Raw genomic sequence first — 17,696 nt, forward strand, 5'->3', positions numbered from 1 at the left:
TTGGATTCCCTGCTCAGGAGGGAGACTGCTTGAGGATTTTCTTACTCCCTCTGCCCCTCCACCCACTTGCACACACTCCCACCACCCCCAAATAAGTAGATAAATAAATGATCTTTTTAAAAAAAAGATAAATTGGGGGGCGCCTGGGTGGCTCAGTTGGTTAAGCGACTGCCTTTGGCTCAGGTCATGATCCTGGAGTCCCGGGATCGAGCCCCGCATTGGGCTCCCTGCTCAGCAGGGGGTCTGCTTCTCCCTCTGACTCTTTCCTCTCCTGCTCTCTCTCATTCTCTCTCTCTCAAATAAATAAATAAAATCTTTAAAAAAAATAAAAATAAGATAAATTGGAAACCATAGTGGTTAAACAGGCATTTCCTATTTTTGGCTTACTCTACCTCAAGGTTACTCTAGAACGGGGCTCTGGTGATGGATGGTTGCAGGCAGAGTCACTTCAGAGGTGCGAACTCTTTGGATGAAGCCCAGGGTTTGTTACTCTGGTGTAGATTCTGTGCTTTAGAAAAGTTAAGTGGTGGAGGGAGCTAATGGTAAAATAGTTTTTTTTTTCCCCCGCAAGTTGGTGTATTTGCAACTTCTCAGAACATTTCTTAGGTGAAGAGAGACTGCTATACTTCTTTTGCAGAAGAAGCATTATAGATGGGGGTGTTACTGGAGAGCAGGGACTGCACTTTTATAACTGAACCTGGGAGGGTATTCTGCAGCCTGGCAAATACAGGCTGATCTCTTGAGCATAGCAGAGGGGTGTGGTGGTGTCTGGACTGATGCTTTGATGAGAGCTCTTGCCTGTGAGTTCTGCAGTGAAAAGGTCCCTGTGTTCATTTTGATGCTCAGATGGTGATTTCTGCATAAAATGCAATATGGGTTTGTTTCTTTGTTTGTTTTTAATTTGACAGGCGTATAAACCCTTTTCTGGTTTTTGTATTTTGAAGGACACAGAAACTGAAGCCTTTGTCATTTTCTCTCTGGATGCCCAGGGAAGTGTGCAGGAAGCATGCCATAGATTAGGACCAGGAGGAAAAATGTGTGATGGCTGTGACAGGGTCTTAAGGAAGGCAGCTACTGAACTTACTCAAGATTGTAAAAATAAATTCAGACCAGTTGTATCTCTGTGTAAACAAAAAACAAAAAAAGTCTGTGTATTCCTGTGAAACAGAGATGGTGTGTGTGTGTATGCACTTGACATGTGATTTAACAAGGTCTATTCAGGCAATACTAACTGCAGAACATAAAACAGTGTGACAGAACCTTCTTAACTACTGAGAATATAGCCAGGGAAATAATTCATTGTAGCGGAGAATGGTTTTTTTAAAAGTTTGACAAACACTACTGGTATCGAGTTAGGATTTTTCTCTTAGGGTTAATTTTCTTTCTCTCTGAAGGTACCCAAGCCCACCAATGGGATCTGTATCAGCACCTAACCTGCCTACAGCAGAAGAAAATCTGGAATATGTACGGACTCTCTATGATTTTCCTGGGAATGATGCTGAAGACCTGCCCTTTAAAAAGGGTGAGATCCTGGTCATAATAGAGAAGCCTGAAGAACAGTGGTGGAGCGCCCGGAACAAGGATGGCCGGATTGGGATGATTCCCGTTCCTTACGTTGAAAAGCTTGTGAGATCCTCACCACATGGAAAGCACGGGAATAGGAATTCCAACAGTTATGGGATCCCAGAACCTGCTCATGCCTATGCTCAACCTCAGACCACAACTCCTCTACCTGCAGTTTCCAGTACTCCTGGGGCAGCGATCAACCCTTTGCCATCCACACAGAATGGACCTGTCTTTGCCAAAGCCATCCAGAAAAGAGTACCCTGTGCTTATGACAAGACTGCCTTGGCATTAGAGGTAAAATTTACAGGGCTGGTTTTTTGGGTCTTTTTGACATTCGGTTTTCATTTTTAGTTTTAATTTTGTTTCTGCAAAGTAATGACTGCTCACTTAAAAGTTCTGTTCAGGGGAATAAGATAACTAGGTGATTTTGGAAGATCCACTGTGAGTGTTCCACATGACTCTTGTCCTTTCCTATCCTTGTTTCTCCCAAGGTGTAGTCTCTCCTAGGTTTAGTCTCACAGTAGTTGGTTTTCTTTCCAATGAGAAAAGATGATGGTTAATAAAGACCCATGACCTAGACATGAAATCAGCATACAGGTAGACACATAGCCACTTGTACAGGTCCATATTTCTGACATTGTGATTAGTTGAGAAATATGAATAAATGTCTTAAAATTCCTCTTCAGCTAGGAAGAAATAAAAGTGTAAAATATCTCAGACTGGGGCGCCTGGGTGGCTCAGTCAGTTAAGTGTCTACCTTCTGCTCAGGTCATGATCCCAGGGTCCTGGAATCAAGCCCCACATCAGGCTCCCTGCTCAGTGGGGAGTCTGCTTCTCCCTCTCCTTCCACCCCTCCCCCTGCTTGTGCTCGTGCATGCTCTCCCTCAAATAAATAAATCTTTAATTAAAAAAATATATATCTCAGACCTTACCAGATTTATTTTTTTTAAGACTCTTGGAGAGCTTAGCATGTAACTGTGGCTTTCTGAACCAAGAAGTTCTGAAGACCAGTGTTGATAAGCCTTTTGAGGGCATAAACTGTGTATCACAGAAAGTAGAAGTTTGATGAGACATCCAATAAACCTGGAGTGACCATAAATGAGCACAAACCCCAGAGGAAGAACAGAAGGATTTGAAAAATAGATTTTTTGGGTACCTGGGTGACTCAGTTGGTTAAGTGTCCGACTCTTGATCTCAGCTTGGGTCTCAATCTTAGGATCATGAGTTCAAGCCCCATGTCGGGCTCCGTGCTGGGTGTGGAGCCTACTTAAGGGGGGAAAAAGATTTTTAAAAAATTAATATTTTTAGAATAGTCCCATATATTTTTCATGTTATTTTTTACGAGGTATAAAATACGTGCAGTGAGATGGGCCCTAAATATTAACATCTCAGAATGCGGAATTTGATGCCACAAATCCTAGCTCTTTCATTTGTAGATAAGTTGTGAAAATGCTTTGTGAGCCACAAATTATTACGTAAGTAAGTATCATTATAATATTATTACGGTTGAATATTCTTTGTTGGTATTATCAAATTGCATATATGTTGGAGAAGCTGAGATTACACTAGTGATTGTTCTTTGTGTGTTCACCCCAAAGTCAAAGTAGGGCAGGGTTGGGAGACAGCCCAGGTACATGACAGAAGGATGAAGTAATGGAGTCTGTTGGCTTCAAAAAGCAGAACTTAACCCATAGAACAGCCTGTCCACAGATAAAAGCTAGCATTGATTTTTGTGTGTGTGGTTTTTTCCATTGGTTATCCTCCGTTTTCCTTGGATGAAGAGTAATGTCCGAGCGAACTACACCTGAAGGTTTGTTGCAGAGTCTGATTACTTCTCCCTCTCACATTGGCTGTAAAGGAGTAAGTTTCTGGGGCTTGTGGCAGGGACCAGGTTTAAGCAGGAGCCACATGCTTTTAATGCTTCCCAGTGGAGGAACAGGAAAGAAACCAGACTGAATCCTGGCTGAGTAGACCTTCCAGCTTTCTCATCCCCACACAGACCTGCCCCTGCACAGGTATACACCCCTAGCCTAGTTCACACAGCACCCTAAAATTACGTGGGGTGTTCTGGGCTCTAAAACCTTCCAGTTTGCATAGTGATTCCTGCCTTTTGAGGCATTTTCACATCTGTTGTCTCATCATAGGAGTGGAGAGCTCGGATTCAGAGAGTTGTTGTGACTCACATGTGTTAGGCGCATGGGGGTTGAGGCACCCAGTCAGAATTCCAGACTCCATAGAGGAAGTCAGGAATTGGGCTCTTACCTGAGCTAGGGTTTAAAGTCTCACTCCATTTAGGCCACCTGCCTGTTGACCTCTAGCTCTAAGATGTGTGTGCATTTTAGAAACCTGTATCTCCTGTGCATTGCTCAGACTGTGCATCGGGGGGATTGTAGAGTGGAAGACCGGATACTATAAAGGGGATCATTTATTTTCTTTTTTTTTTTAATAAGATTTATTTATTTATTAGAGAATGCGGGCGGGAGCCGGGGCGGGAGTGGGAGACACAGAGGGAGAGGGAGAATCGTTGAGCAGACTGCCCACTCAGCAGGGAATCCCAGCACGGGGCGATCGCAGAAGATCTCAGATCCCTGAGGTCATGACCTGAGCTGGAATCAAGAGTTGGCTGCTTAACTGAATGAGCCACCCAGGCACCCCCAAAGGAGATCATTTAGAGCTTGGTGAGCAGATAAATGTGTGTAGGTGCCTTAGATCAGGATGAGGATTAAAAGCCTGGCTAATGATGGCTATTGGGGCGCCTCGGTGGATCAGTTGGTTAAGCATCTGCCTTCAGCTCAGGTCATGATCCCACCATGCTGGGATTGAGCCCCGCTTCAGGCTCCCTCTCTGCCCTGCTTGTGCTGTCTCGCTCTATTTCAGATTTTTTTTTTTTTTAATTTATCTGACAGAGCGAGAGAGCACAAGCAGGGGGAACAGTAGAGGCAGAGGGAGAAGCAGGCTCCCCACTGAGCAGGGAGCCCGATACGGGGCTCGATCCCAGGACTCTGGGATCATGACGTGAGCCAAAGGCAGACGCTTAACCATCTGAGCCACCCAGGTGCCCTCGCTCTATTTCAAATAAATAAATAAAATGATGTATATTTTAAGGTAACCCACATACTTGACCGTTATGCAGTTCTTGTTTCTCAGACCCCAGAAAGAGGTTAGTCTCCTTGTGACACTACCCCAGCTGTGTTAAGTCTCATCAAAGGCTTGCTTTGGTGTTTCACCGAGAGTGTAAGGGGGACCCGAGTAGTAAACTTTTGCCAAATTCCACTTGATGGTATTTCTCATTCTGTATATTTAAATGAGACTTTTGGCTATAGCATAAGTAAATAGTTCTATGAGCTGCGTTATCTTCTAAAACTTAGTGCGTGTCTGATCTTGTTAAAAACAACTCTCTTGAGACTTTTGCAATTAGGTTACCAGGAAAAGTATTAAAATTAAAATAAGAAAGGTGAAGTAAGTAGGACAAGATGTGCCAGTAATTGAAGCTTCCTTATTTCCCTTGATGGTATTAGAACGATGAGGGCTTAGGTGAACTTTATTTCATGAATCATTTCACACTATTTTCATAAAACTTGATTTTCAAAACATTCCTACAAGAGAGATTTTATTTATTTTTAATATTTATATTTGTTTTTATAGATTTTATTTATTTATTTGAGAGAGTACGCATGTGCATGAGAGCGGGGTAAGGGGCACAGGGAGAAGCAGAATTCCTACCAAGCAGGGAGCCTGATGCATGGCTCGATCCAGGGACTCCAGGATTATGACCTGAGCCAAAGGCAGAGACGCCCAACCGACTGAGCCACCCAGGTCCCCATAAAGAGAGATTTTTGAAACAGGTCTGTGTTTAGCCGTTTTTCTCTCTTGTTTACCTCTTTTCAAGAAGTGAGTTGATGCTTGGGATTTAATTTGAAAAGGAATACTTGGGTACCTGGGGTGTGGTAAAGCAAGATGGTCAAGGAAAGATCATGGACCTGCATTCAAGTCCTGGCTTTTTGTAGTGTGATCTTGGGCAAGCTACTTAAATTCTTTGGAGTCTAAAAGGCACCCTTGTTCTGAAAGTTGATGTGAGTTTGTTCATTAATCATCCATTCATGCAACCAACCTGTGAGGGATGTCTTGTAGGTTCCTACCACCAAGGTGTTTACCACCTAGTGAGAGAATAGAGACAGAAACCAGCAATGTGGTAAGTGCTCTAATAACAGAGTAGGAGGGAGAGTGGGGAAGGGCGAGGGTAGGAGATGGGAGTGTGGGTATTTGTCTGGGAAGCCTTCCTGGAGGAGGTGACCCTCAAACTGAGTTTTGAAGGATGAATAGAAGTTAGGTGGGTGAAGTGCCGGAGACATTCCTGGCAGAGGTAAGAGCTTAACATGAACAAGACTTAATACCACCGAGTAGCTGCAGGTTGGTAAGAGTGTAGTATGTTGGGCAAAAGCGGCAAAAGACAAAGCAGAGGAAGTGGGCTGTTGCCTTGTCATCAAAGGGCTAGGCTGAGGAGACGAACAGTTTTCTTATGTTGCCTTCACTGAGGCATAAAATAGCCAGTTTCTCACAACTGATGGAGGTTCTGAAGTTTACAGGCAACTTACCTTTTTATTGATGGATTTTTAAATAATTTAGAGCAAACGCTTGAATCTCCCTATGATACCATTCTCACACGCTTGTATTCCAGTATACTTTCCTGACTAGAAAAGAAAGGGAAGAACTTTCTTCTTCTTTTTTTTTTTTTTTGTTAAAGATTTTATTTATTTATTTGACAGAGGAGAGACACAGCGAGAGCGGGAACACAAGCAGGGGGAGTGGGAGAGGGAGAAGCAGGCTTCCCACGGAGCAGGGAGCCCGATGTGGGGCTCGATCCCAGAACCCTGGGATCATGACCTGAGCCGAAGGCAGACGCTTAACGACTGAGCCACCCAGGCGCCCAAGGGAAGAACTTTCTTAGCATTGTCCTTAACTCTGGGGCTGCATACCTATGATTATTTGCTGTATGAAAATTTGTATCCAGGCATCTAAATGGAACCTCAGTGGAGCTTTCCCCTGTGGTATGGATTAAGAGAACAGTTGGTGAGGGTGCCTGGCTCAGTCACTTAAGCATCAGACTCTTGATCTTGGCTCAGGTCTCGATCTTAGGGTCGTGAGTTTGAGCTCCATGTTAGGCTCTACACTGGGCATGGAGCCTACTTAGTTTAAAAAAAAAAGTTGGTGACAGTAGGGATCTGTGGGAATCAGAGTCAGTGGAACAGATTCTGTGGAGGAAGAAGAACATTTTCTTGGCCTGCAAGTGAGGCTTCAGGTGACTTAGGATGGGGAAGAAAGGCAAGTTGAGTAATAGTTAGATCATTCAGTCTGCCCATCTTCCTAATGCTTTTAGCTTTCTGCAGCATCTAAATCCATTGGCCCTCTGGCTCCAAAAACACTCCTTCAGCAAAGGTTTACTGAGTACTTACAATGTGGCAGAAATTGTTAAGGAGTTTGGAGTTCAGTAGTGAGAAAACAAAGCTCTCTGTCCTTGTGGAAGTTCTGGAATATAGTCTGTGAGTGGTTCCTTTTAGCTCTCCACCAGGAAGAAACAACGAGTCCCCTTCCTGTATTTGCTTAGCCCGATGTTTGGACTTTAGTATGTGACCATACAGTTATCCCTCTTCAGGTTTGTGGTGGGAGGGTGCGTTTCTTTTTGTTTTTGTCATACACCATCTGTACAGTTATCTGAATCTTTTAAAATCCTTGTTATGTCATCTGGCATATTGATCACCCCCCTCAGTTTCATGTTAACTGCAGATTTCATAAAAGCACGATCCAGATCTTTGTACTAAAGTCCTCTGCAGCCTCTCCTGATCTACGTAGCATATCTAAAAAAAGATAACGAGGTTGTTGTGGCATGACTTGTTCTTGGTTGAGCCTGTATTGCCTTCCAGATACCATCTGTTTGCTAATTGCATTCAGAATTTTGTCCAGGTTTGATTTCATGCTCACCTTTTACGTTTTATAGAATCTGCCATTATCCCTCTTTTAACAAAACCAAGAAACTTGACCGTTCATAGGTCTACCAGTGTCCTGTGTTGTATGTTCTCTGGCAGGTGACCAGAGTTGAACTCTCATTCCCGCTTGCCGGTGTGTTTGGTCAGTACTTAGATTATCTGTCTTACCAGTATAAGGACATCCTTTCATCTTTAGCGCATGTTCTTTTTTATGATGCTCAGAGTTCTTTGTGTGAGTTCACCAGCATTCTCAAGATACTTGCTGTTTTCACTCCCGTTGGGGTCATCTGTGATTGTGTTCATATTTCTTCTTGGATTGTCTTCTCCCCATTTTGAAACCCCTAGTCACTGGATTACGTCTGGTTTCTGAATCTTTTGAATCTTTCTAAGGCCCATGGCACCACTTCCTTCACTGACTGGCCTGGTATTCTCAGGTTTCTACTTCAACCACTTGGTTTTGCTTCATTGGTTAGAATTAAATTCACATTAGCAGTTTCTTCATTGATTCTTCTACTGACTGAGATCAGGTTGTCTGCAAAGCAAAACTAGGTTTCATTAGTACTAGCTGTATTTTTCAGCCTCTCAGGGATCATCTGTGAGTTCCTCTGTCTGTGTCACCTGTAATATATATCCCACAGTGATGTCAGGTCTGTACATGCTCATCAAACATCTGAATCAGCTCTGGAGATCTGTACATAGCCTCCTAACATAACAGGGCCACTCTGTCTTACCTCCTGTCACATTCCATCAATGATCCCCCTTCTCACCAAGGTTTGTCAGAGATGCCCACAAGCTCATATTCACCTGTTAAGTAAGAATCTCAGGGCTTTTCATCAGGACTGACAGGCTCCTTCTCCACCCTTCTGTCATTGATGTTTGTTGGTTTTGCTTAGCAATATCTAGTTTTATGAATTTAACTTACTCTACTTGTGTACCAAAAGTGTTTTTTTCCTTAATCACAGTGCTTTATCCAGAGTAGGAATCTTTAAAAAGTGCTTTAGAATTTTTTCTTCTAACATATCATGTTCTCTTTGGGTTGTGAATTAGAGAAGATTATCTCTAAAAGGTTTTTGTTCCTCTTCCTTAATGTGTGAATTAGGTGAGAATATCATGAAATTGAGGCCCTGGCATGGTTCAGGCAAGGCCTGTCCCAGCGTGGTCATTATGCTGACCATAGTTTTCTGTATGTGGTAATCGTTGTTGAGTAAGAAGAACCATCAGCCAGGGGCTTCACAGAGAGTATTTTAGTTAGTCCTTATGGCTGCCTTATGGGGTAGGTGGCACCAGTCCCATTTTACCCCCTTAGAACTTAAGGTTTGTGTAAATTTGTTGATAGTCTCGCAGGTGGTATGTGGCAGAACTAGGACTCAGCCCACAGTCTTATTTTTTTTTTTAAGATTTTATTTATTTATTTGAGAGAATGAGAGATAGAGAGCACAAGAGGGAAGAGGGTCAGAGGGAGAAGCAGACTCCCTGCTGAGCGGGGAGCCCGATGTGGGACTCGATCCCAGGACTCCAGGATCATGACCTGAGCCGAAGGCAGTTGCCCAACCAACTGAGCCACCCAGGTACCCCCAGAGTCTTATTTTTAAACAGCTTTATTGAGGTATAATTTATATATTACACGATTAACCCATTTAAACCATACAATTCACTGGTCTTGGTGTGTTACATTCTTTTTTTTAATTGTAAAATTGCATAATGGAATTTATTTTTTTATTATTTTTTTAAAGAATTTATTTGAGAAAGAGAATGAGATAGAGCATGAGAGGGGGAAGGGTCAGAGGGAGAAGCAGACTCCCTGCTGAGCAGGGAGCCCGATGCGGGACCCGATCCTGGGACTCCAGGATCATGACCTGAGCTAAAGGCAGTTGCTTAACCAACTGAGCCACCCAGGCGCCCTGGAATTTATTTTTTTAAGTGTACAATTCAGTGGCATTAGTTACATTCATTAATTGTGCAACTGTCACCACTATTTATTTCCAAAACTTTTGCATCACCCCAAACAGAAACTCTGTAACCATTAAGCAGTAACTCCCCATTCCCCTCTCCTGAGGCCCTGGTAAGCTCTAACCACCTTTCCATATATATGAATTTGCCTATTCTAGATATCTCATATAAATGGAATCCTACAATATTTGTCCTTTGGGTCTGGCTTATTTCACTTAGTGTAATGTTTCAAGGTTCATCCATGTGGTAGCCTGTATCTTCATTCTTTTTATGGCCAAATATTCCATTGTATTGATATATCACATTTTATTTATACATTCTTTCTTTCTTTCTTTATTTTAAAGATTTTATTTGACAGAGACACAGCGAGAGAGGGAACACAAGTTGGGGGGGTGGGAGAAGCAGGGTTCCCGCGGAGCAGGGAGCCCGATGCGGGGCTCAAGCCCAGGACCCTGGGACCGTGACCTGAGCGGAAGGCAGATGCTGAACGACTGAACCACCCAGGCGCCCTATACATTCTTTAGGTGATAGACATCAGAGTTATTTTCACCTTTTGGCTATTGAGAATAGTGTTACGAGCATTCATGTACAAATTTTGTTTGAATACCTGTTTTCAGTTCTTTGGGGTATATACCTAACAGTGGAGTTGTTGGGTCGTAATGGTAACCATATTGAACTTTTTGAGGAACCACCATAGTTTTCCACAGTGGCTGCACCATTTTACAGCAGTGTACAAGGGTTCCAGTTCTCCATGTCCTCACCAACACTTACTGTTTTTCCATTTTTAAAATTTCGATTTGCATTCTATAATTACTAATAAAGTTGAACATCTTTTCATGTGCTTCTTGGCCATTTTTTATATCTGCTTTGGGAAAATGCTCAAGTCCTTTGCCTGTGTTTTAATTGGATTGTTTTTTATTGTTGTTGAGCTTTAGGAGTTAATCTATTCTGGATATTAAATTCTTATCAGATATATGATTTCTAAATGTTCTTTTTCCCTTCTGTAGGTTTTCTTTTCATTTTCTTGATAGTGTGCTTTGATGCATTTTTTTCTTTTTAAGATTTTATTTATTTATTTGACAGAGAGCGAGAGAGGGAACACAAGCAGGGGGAGTGGGAGAGGGAGAAGCAGACTCCCCACTGAGCAGGGAGCCCGATGCGGGACTCGATCCCAGGACCCTGGGATCAGTACTTGAGCTGAAGGCAGACGCTTAACCAACTGAGCCACCCAGGTGCCCTGATGCACATTCTTAATTTTGATGAAATGCAACTTACCTTATTTTTCTTTTGCTACTCATGCTTTTAATGTCATATCTAAGAATCCATTACCAAATTCAAGGTCACAAAGATTTACCCCAGTGTTTTCTTCTAAGAGTTTTATGGGTGTAGCTCTTATATGTAATTTGTTTCTCCATTGTGAGTTAATTTTTGTATATGGTTTGATGTAGCAGTCCAGATCCTTCCTTTTGCATGTAGAAATCCAATTGTACCAGCACCACTTTCCTCATTTGAATGAACTTGGCACTCTTGTCAAAAACCATTTGGTCTTGGGCGCCTGGGTGGCTCAGTTGGTTGAGCGACTGCCTTCAGCTCAGGTCATGATCCTGGAGTCCTGGGATCGAGTCCCACATCGGGCTCCTGGCTCGGCGGGGAGCCTGCTTCTCCCTCTGACCTTCTCCTCTCTCATACTGTTTCTCTCTCTCTCTCTCTCTTTCAAATAAATAAATAAAATCTTAAAAAAAAAAATCATTTGGTCTGGGGGTGCCTGGGTGGCTCAGATGGTTGGGCGTCTGCCTTCGGCTCAGGTCATGATCCCAGGGTCCTGGGATCGAGCTCGGCTTCGGGCTCCCTGCTCGGTGGGGAGCCTGCTTCTCCCTCTCCCTCTGCCTGCTTCTACATTCCCTCTCTCTGTCTAAAAAAAAAAATCATTTGGTCCTAGGGGCGCCTGGGTGGCTCAGTTGATTGAACGTCCAACTCTTGGTTTTGGTTCAGGTTGTGATCTCAGGGGTGAGCCCCATGTCAGGCTCCACACTCAGCGGGGAGTCAGCTTGATTCTCTCTCCCTCTGCCCATCTCCCCCACACTCTCATGTGCTCTCTCTCTCTCTCATAAATAAATCTTTAAAAAAAAATCATTGGTCATAAATGTGTTTATTTCTGAACTCTCAGTTCTATTCCGTTGGTCTGTATGTGTGTCTGTATGCCAGTACCACATTGTTTTGATTACTATAACTTTGTGTAGTAGTTGTGAAGTCAGGAAGTATGAGTCTTACGCTTTGTTATTCTTTTGCAAGATTGTTGTAGCTATTCAGGGTGTCTTGCAATTCCATGTGAATTTGAAGATCAGCTTTTCCAGTTCTGCAAAAAATGTTTGAATTTTAATAGGGATTGTATTGAATTTGTAGATCTGTGGTTAGTGTTGACATCTTGATAATACTAAGGCTTCCTATCTATGAACACAAGATGTCTTGCCATTTACTTAAGTCTTTAATTTTTTTTCAGCAACATATTAGAGCATTCAATGTACAAGTTTTACTTTGGTAAAACACACTATTAACTTATTCCCAGTTATTTTATTCTTTTTTTTAAGATTTTATTTATTTATTTGACAGAGAAAGAGACACAGCGAGAGAGGGAACACAAGCAGGGGGAGTGGGAGAGGGAGAAGCAGGCCTCCTACCGAGCAAGGAGCCTGATGGGGGGCTCATCCCAGGACCCTGGGATCATGACCTGAGCCGAAGGCAGACACTCAACAACTGAGCCACCCAGGCGCCCTATTTTATTCTTTTAGATGCCACTGTAAATGGAATTGTGTTTTGGGTTTGTTTGTTTTTTTAAGATTTTTAAATTTATTTGTCAGAGAACGAGAGCACAAGCAGGGGGAGCTGCAGGCAGAGGGGGGAGAAGCAGGATCCCTGCTGAGCCAGGGAGCCTGATGTGGGGCTCGATCCTAGGACCCTGGGATCATGACCTGAGCTGAAGGCAGATGCTTAACAACTGAGCCACCCAGGTGCTCCTGTGTTTTTGTTTTTTTAAGTTTTTTTTTTTTTTAAGTAATGGTGCTTAAACCCACAGCTCCAAGATCAACAAGAGTTACATGTTCCACCAACTGAGCCGCCAGGTGCCCCAAAATGGAATTGCGTTCTTAATTCTTCATTAACTGGTTTATAGAAACACAACTGGTACTTGTGTGTTGATCTTGTACCCTGTAACTTTGCTGAATTTTATTAGCTCTAGTAGCTTTCTTGTGGAATCTTTGGAATTTTCTATATATAGGATCCCGTCATCTGCAGATGGAGATAAGTTTTACTTCTTCCTTCCCATAGCCCACATTTCTCTTGCATCACAGCATACTGGCCTATAATACTTTTAATCCCTGGCCCATCTTAAAATAAAATCCCTGTTTTCATAAGAAGTGTTAACTGGTAAGCAGCCCTCTTAATTAAATCGAGTTGCTGCCCTGAAGGATAATGTAAATTTCAAGGAACAGAACAAGTGTTCAGTATTAAAAACCAGGAAGTAGCATTGGTTGTGGGGGAAAGTGCCATGAGACTGCTTGACTGCTACTCAGGGCACACGGACAAGGAGGGTTGTAGCCCTTAAAAGCCTCTTAAGCTCTGGGAGCTTTGATTCAGGTACTGGTGCATGGAGAGCACAAGGGCAGGTGTTAAAACAGGTGACAACCCCAGGCAGCTGGGGCAGGGCTGTTGTCCGCTTTGTTCTCTGTTGTATCCTTACGGGGCCTGCCACGGAAATAATCACTATTTGTAGAACAAGTAAATGAATGAAAGCCACAAACCACAGAGTTAAAACTGCCTGGTGGTTGCAGGACGTGGGTTTTTGTTGTGTTTATACCTTTTTTGGGTTATGGACCCCCTTTTAGAATCTGATGAAAGCTTTCTCCAGGAAAACAACATACATTACACTTAAACATACAATGCACTTACATACAATTCTGCGTATACTTTTGGGATGTTCTTTGATTTCTTTTCTTTTTTTTTTTTTTTAAGATTTTACTTATTTGGCAGAGACAGCAAGAGAGGGAACACAAGCAGGGGGAGTGGGAGAAAGAAGCAGGCTTCCCGCCGAGCAGGGAGCCCGATGCGGGGCTCGATCCCAGGACCCTGGGATCATGACCTGAGCCGAAAGCAGACGCTTAATGACTGAGCCACCCAGGCACCCCTGTTCTTTGATTTCTGAGACACATTCATGTCACCCAAGTTAGAACCTCTGATTCCATTGTAACCCATTGTACTCCTGATTTTATTTTATTTAATTTAAAGATTTTATTTATTTGACATAGACGCAGCGAGAGAGGGATCACAAGCAGGGGGAATGGGAGAGGGAGAAGCAGGCTTCCCGCGGAGCAGGGAGCCCGATGTGGGGCTCGATCCCAGGACCCTGGGATCATGACCTGAGCCAAAGGCAGACGCTTAACAACTGAGCCACCCAGGCGCCCCCTCATTTTATTTTTATATAACCAGAGAGTACAATCTGAAAACATCCGAATGGGGAAAGGAGACTGACTGGGGAAGCAGAGAACTGCTGTGGCAGCCAGTGCTTGGGCCCTCCAGGGCTTTGACTGCTCTTGGAATCAGGTGCCAGAAATCAGGCAGTAGAATTATTGCCAGAGCCCTTCTTTATGCTCTGGACAAGTAGAGCTATAGGAAACCATCGCTAGCATCAGGAAGTGCCCTCTTGCCTTCTTGCATGGTTCTCACTAGAACACAAAGAATGGGACTGACTAGTGTCCTACCGATGTGTGCTTAATTTTAGAGTTGATGTGTACACTTCCCAAGTGCTGAGTGCAGCCAGGCACAAAGATAATAGTGTGGCAGTTCTTCTAATGATAAGGATTGTCATGGGGTGACATTCAGTAAGGTATGTGTCTCCTCTTGATCTGTTGATAGGATCAGCCACATCTTCCAGGCTTAGAGTGCTCCTTGAACTGAGTTGATATCCTCCAACTTTGAGGTCAATCTGCTCTCTGAAGTGAGTGGTTCTTTGGGCTCAGTTCTACCGTGAAGCCAAAGGAAGGGCATTGTAGCAGAATCGGGTGTGATGAGAGGAGCAGCAGGATGGCATTTTAGGATCTGAGTCCGAGCATTCTTTAGTGGAGCCGTGAAGAAGCTGGTCCACAGCCAGGCCTGTAATTGTGGGCAGCCGGCAGCATAACAGAGCCAGGGCATCTTTTCTGTGTTGGTGTTCTAGGGCTTGTTCCCCATGGGAAGGGCCTTGGACTGAGCTAGCAATAGCATGAGGAATGACATGCTATGTTTTGACATGTGAGAGCTCCTGCAAGGCCAGAATGAGGCATTAATGGTCAGGTGGCCATCAGATGTCTCTCATCCATTCTCTCTTCCTAGCCTGAACCTTGACTTATCCCTACTAGTCAAGGTTCCCTGGGTCAGAGCAATAGCTCTCTGCTCCTGTGCTCTGCAGCATGGACTCTCAGTACTGTTTTTCTTCCACTTGCTGCTTTTTATACTGTTTATTCTCTAACAAACATTCATTGAGCATCTGCCACATCTGGACAGTAGATTATTTATTGTCTATCCCACAGTGAAGACAAGAGGTTCCTTGAGGATGGGAACTGAGCTGCAATAGATATGCAGTAAATCTTACTAAATTGATGATGTAGAATGGTGTGGAAAGGATCCTTTAAAGACTGTCAGAATCACAGGTTAATTAGAAGGCACAAAGTTTGAATGTCCTTGTCAGTTTTCAGTACTTGGCTCATCTTCTCCATCTTCCCATTGTTTTCCTCAGCTGCTTGGTATCCATCACAGTAATTTATTAGACCCTACTTTTTAGGCCTGCCCCTTTTCTTCTCTCATTCTAATGTAAGGCATCCTTCCCATCCCATCAGTTTTGAGAGGACCCATGTTGTTACGAACAAGGTTGAAACCCACTTTGATACAGTGCTTCTCCATGCTGATTCCATTTCTTCCCAGCATTCTTCCAGAAGGCAGTGACCAGCTGGGAGCATGAGCATGAACATGGGTGTGGGGGTTGGGTTCTATTCAGGAATCCCCACTCTGATAACCGCTACCACTTACTTAGCTGGGTGTCCTGGTTAACAATTCCCATGTAGTACTTCCTTTAGTTACTACAAGAACCTTTTTTCTTTTTTAAGTTTTTATTTATTTATTTGTCAGAGAGACAGGGCGCACAAACAGGAAGAGCGGCAGGCAGAGGGAAAAGCGGGTTCCCTGCTGAGCAAGGAGCCTGATATGGGACTCGATCCCAGGACCCTTGGGATCATGACATGAGCCGAAGGCAGACGCTTAACCGACTAAGCCACCCAGGCATCCCTATAAGAACCTTTCAAAGTCAGAAGGAAATTGAGACTTGGACAGCTTGAGCAGTTTGCTATGGTCACATAGGGCATCAGTCTAGTTCCGCCCCACACCAAAGTTCATAGCACGAGTCACCACAGTGCCACTTTATACCTGTTTTAAGCATACAAGAGATTGCTTACGCCCTTTTGTTGTAGATTTTAGACCTTAGTTTTAGGTTGTTCTTATATTCAAGTTGTATCTTTATATATCCTGAATACACAGTATAGAACCTAGCCCAGTGCTCTGAGTAGAATAAATGCTCCATCTGTAGTGGCTACTGCCTGGAGATCCTTCTTGCTCTCATTGTCTGCATGTGCAGCTGTATAAGGTGGTTTTAAGGCAGCTTGGGTTGTCCTTAGGATTTTTTTGATTTTGATCAGGGGGTTGACTACATACATGTCTTCAACTGTGAAAGAAGAGCAGAGGTCCAGGGTTGCTTAGGACCAGCTTGACGATTCTGGGCAACAGCATTTTAAGCTGTGCAGTTGTAGAATTGCATTTACATCATGTCCTTGCATCTGTCATAAGTCCATATCTGGGAAAGAGCTCGGCAAGTTTGAGAAACTAAAAGGAAGCCAGTGTAGATTGGAGGGGAGGAGCAGAGAGGTGTGAATCGAGGTCGGAGATGGGAGGAATCAGGACTCAGATGAGGCAGAGCCTCGAAGATTGGAGTTTGGATGTTGCTGCTTATGCAGAGAATAGGTGTTGGGAGGTTTAAAAGGCAGAGCAGTGACCCAGTTGTTTGTCTTTTTTAAAGGTCTGTCTTCTGTCCTTAGACCCATGTGCCTGTCACTTCTGTCCTCTAACACCTTGCTCCTCTGCTTGGCCATCTATCCTCAGCAGATGGGGGACATCAACTTAGAGTTTTCTCCTCTCTCTTTAACCTTGATTTTGCAGACTTCTCCAGAGAGTAGTTCACAAGAGACCTGTGACATGGAGTGCAAAATAAGCAAAACAAATGTCCTCCTTCAGAGAGTGCCATGTGGTGTGGGTTGGAGGAGGTGCGAGGAGGTGACATGGAAGAGCAGAGAATGGAGCCTCCCTGGGCAAGTCTGCCAGAATCCTGGAGAACAAGGCACCTGACTTCACAGAGCCTTGCTTTCCACAAATGTCAAATGGGAAGTACCCACCTAGTAGTAGTGTTACTTTATAGAATACCACAAAAAAGAAGAGCTGAGCAGCAGGGAGTGAGAAGGATGGGTGAAATCTCCTCCTTCAGGTGCCATAGAGGATCGGAGGGAGAGAACTGGACTTGCGCTGTTGACTTTGGACCATCAGGTGTTCCCTACTGAAATGGTGGGAGCGATAGCCAGAGTCGGGTAGGTAGGGTCTGGATGTGGGAGAGCAGGGTGATTGGGAATTGGGCTGATTTTGCTGGAGTGACATTAGATGACAGAAGGCAGATCAGGGCAGGATGGCTACACTGGTAGAGCCAGGTAGTAAGAGGCTGGGGAAACCAGGGAGGGGGGCATTAGCAGGGGGTCAGAGCATATTCCTTGCCACCAGGCTGGAGGGATGCGCTCACCCAAGATGTGGGAGAGGGCTGCTCCAGGCCAGGTTTTCAGGAAAGTGAGACTTTGTTTTCTTTCACATTTATCAAACATCAGCCAGGGCAGGCTAAGATTACAGACTTCAGGCAAAATATATGCTCTCTGGGCATCTGGAGTCCAGTGGAAGATAGAGAAAGCATAGATAAAATGACAGAATTCCAAAGTATTTTTTGTAGGACATCAAATGAGTGGATCAAACAAAAACTTAAGTTGCAGGGCCCAGTATCTGTCAACAATACTCATCAGCCCCAAACTGTAGCTTTGTCTCTTTTCAATTTCAGCTCATTCTTGCCTTAGCCTTTTTTTC

At 43.8% G+C, this 17,696-nt stretch overlaps 1 protein-coding gene across 1 annotated transcript in view; it reads left to right on the plus strand.

The window, feature by feature from the left end:
- Positions 1 to 17,696, plus strand: part of CRKL (CRK like proto-oncogene, adaptor protein) — a 37,726-nt gene that overhangs the window by 12,217 nt on the left and 7,813 nt on the right. Inside the window, exon 2 of the mRNA XM_027576427.2 lies at positions 1,395 to 1,860. Coding sequence (XP_027432228.2) covers positions 1,395 to 1,860 — 466 coding nt within the window. The remainder of the gene's footprint in view (positions 1 to 1,394; positions 1,861 to 17,696) is intronic.

Source organism: Zalophus californianus, chromosome 14, assembly GCF_009762305.2.
Source record: "Zalophus californianus isolate mZalCal1 chromosome 14, mZalCal1.pri.v2, whole genome shotgun sequence".
Taxonomy (NCBI): Eukaryota; Metazoa; Chordata; class Mammalia; order Carnivora; family Otariidae; genus Zalophus; species Zalophus californianus.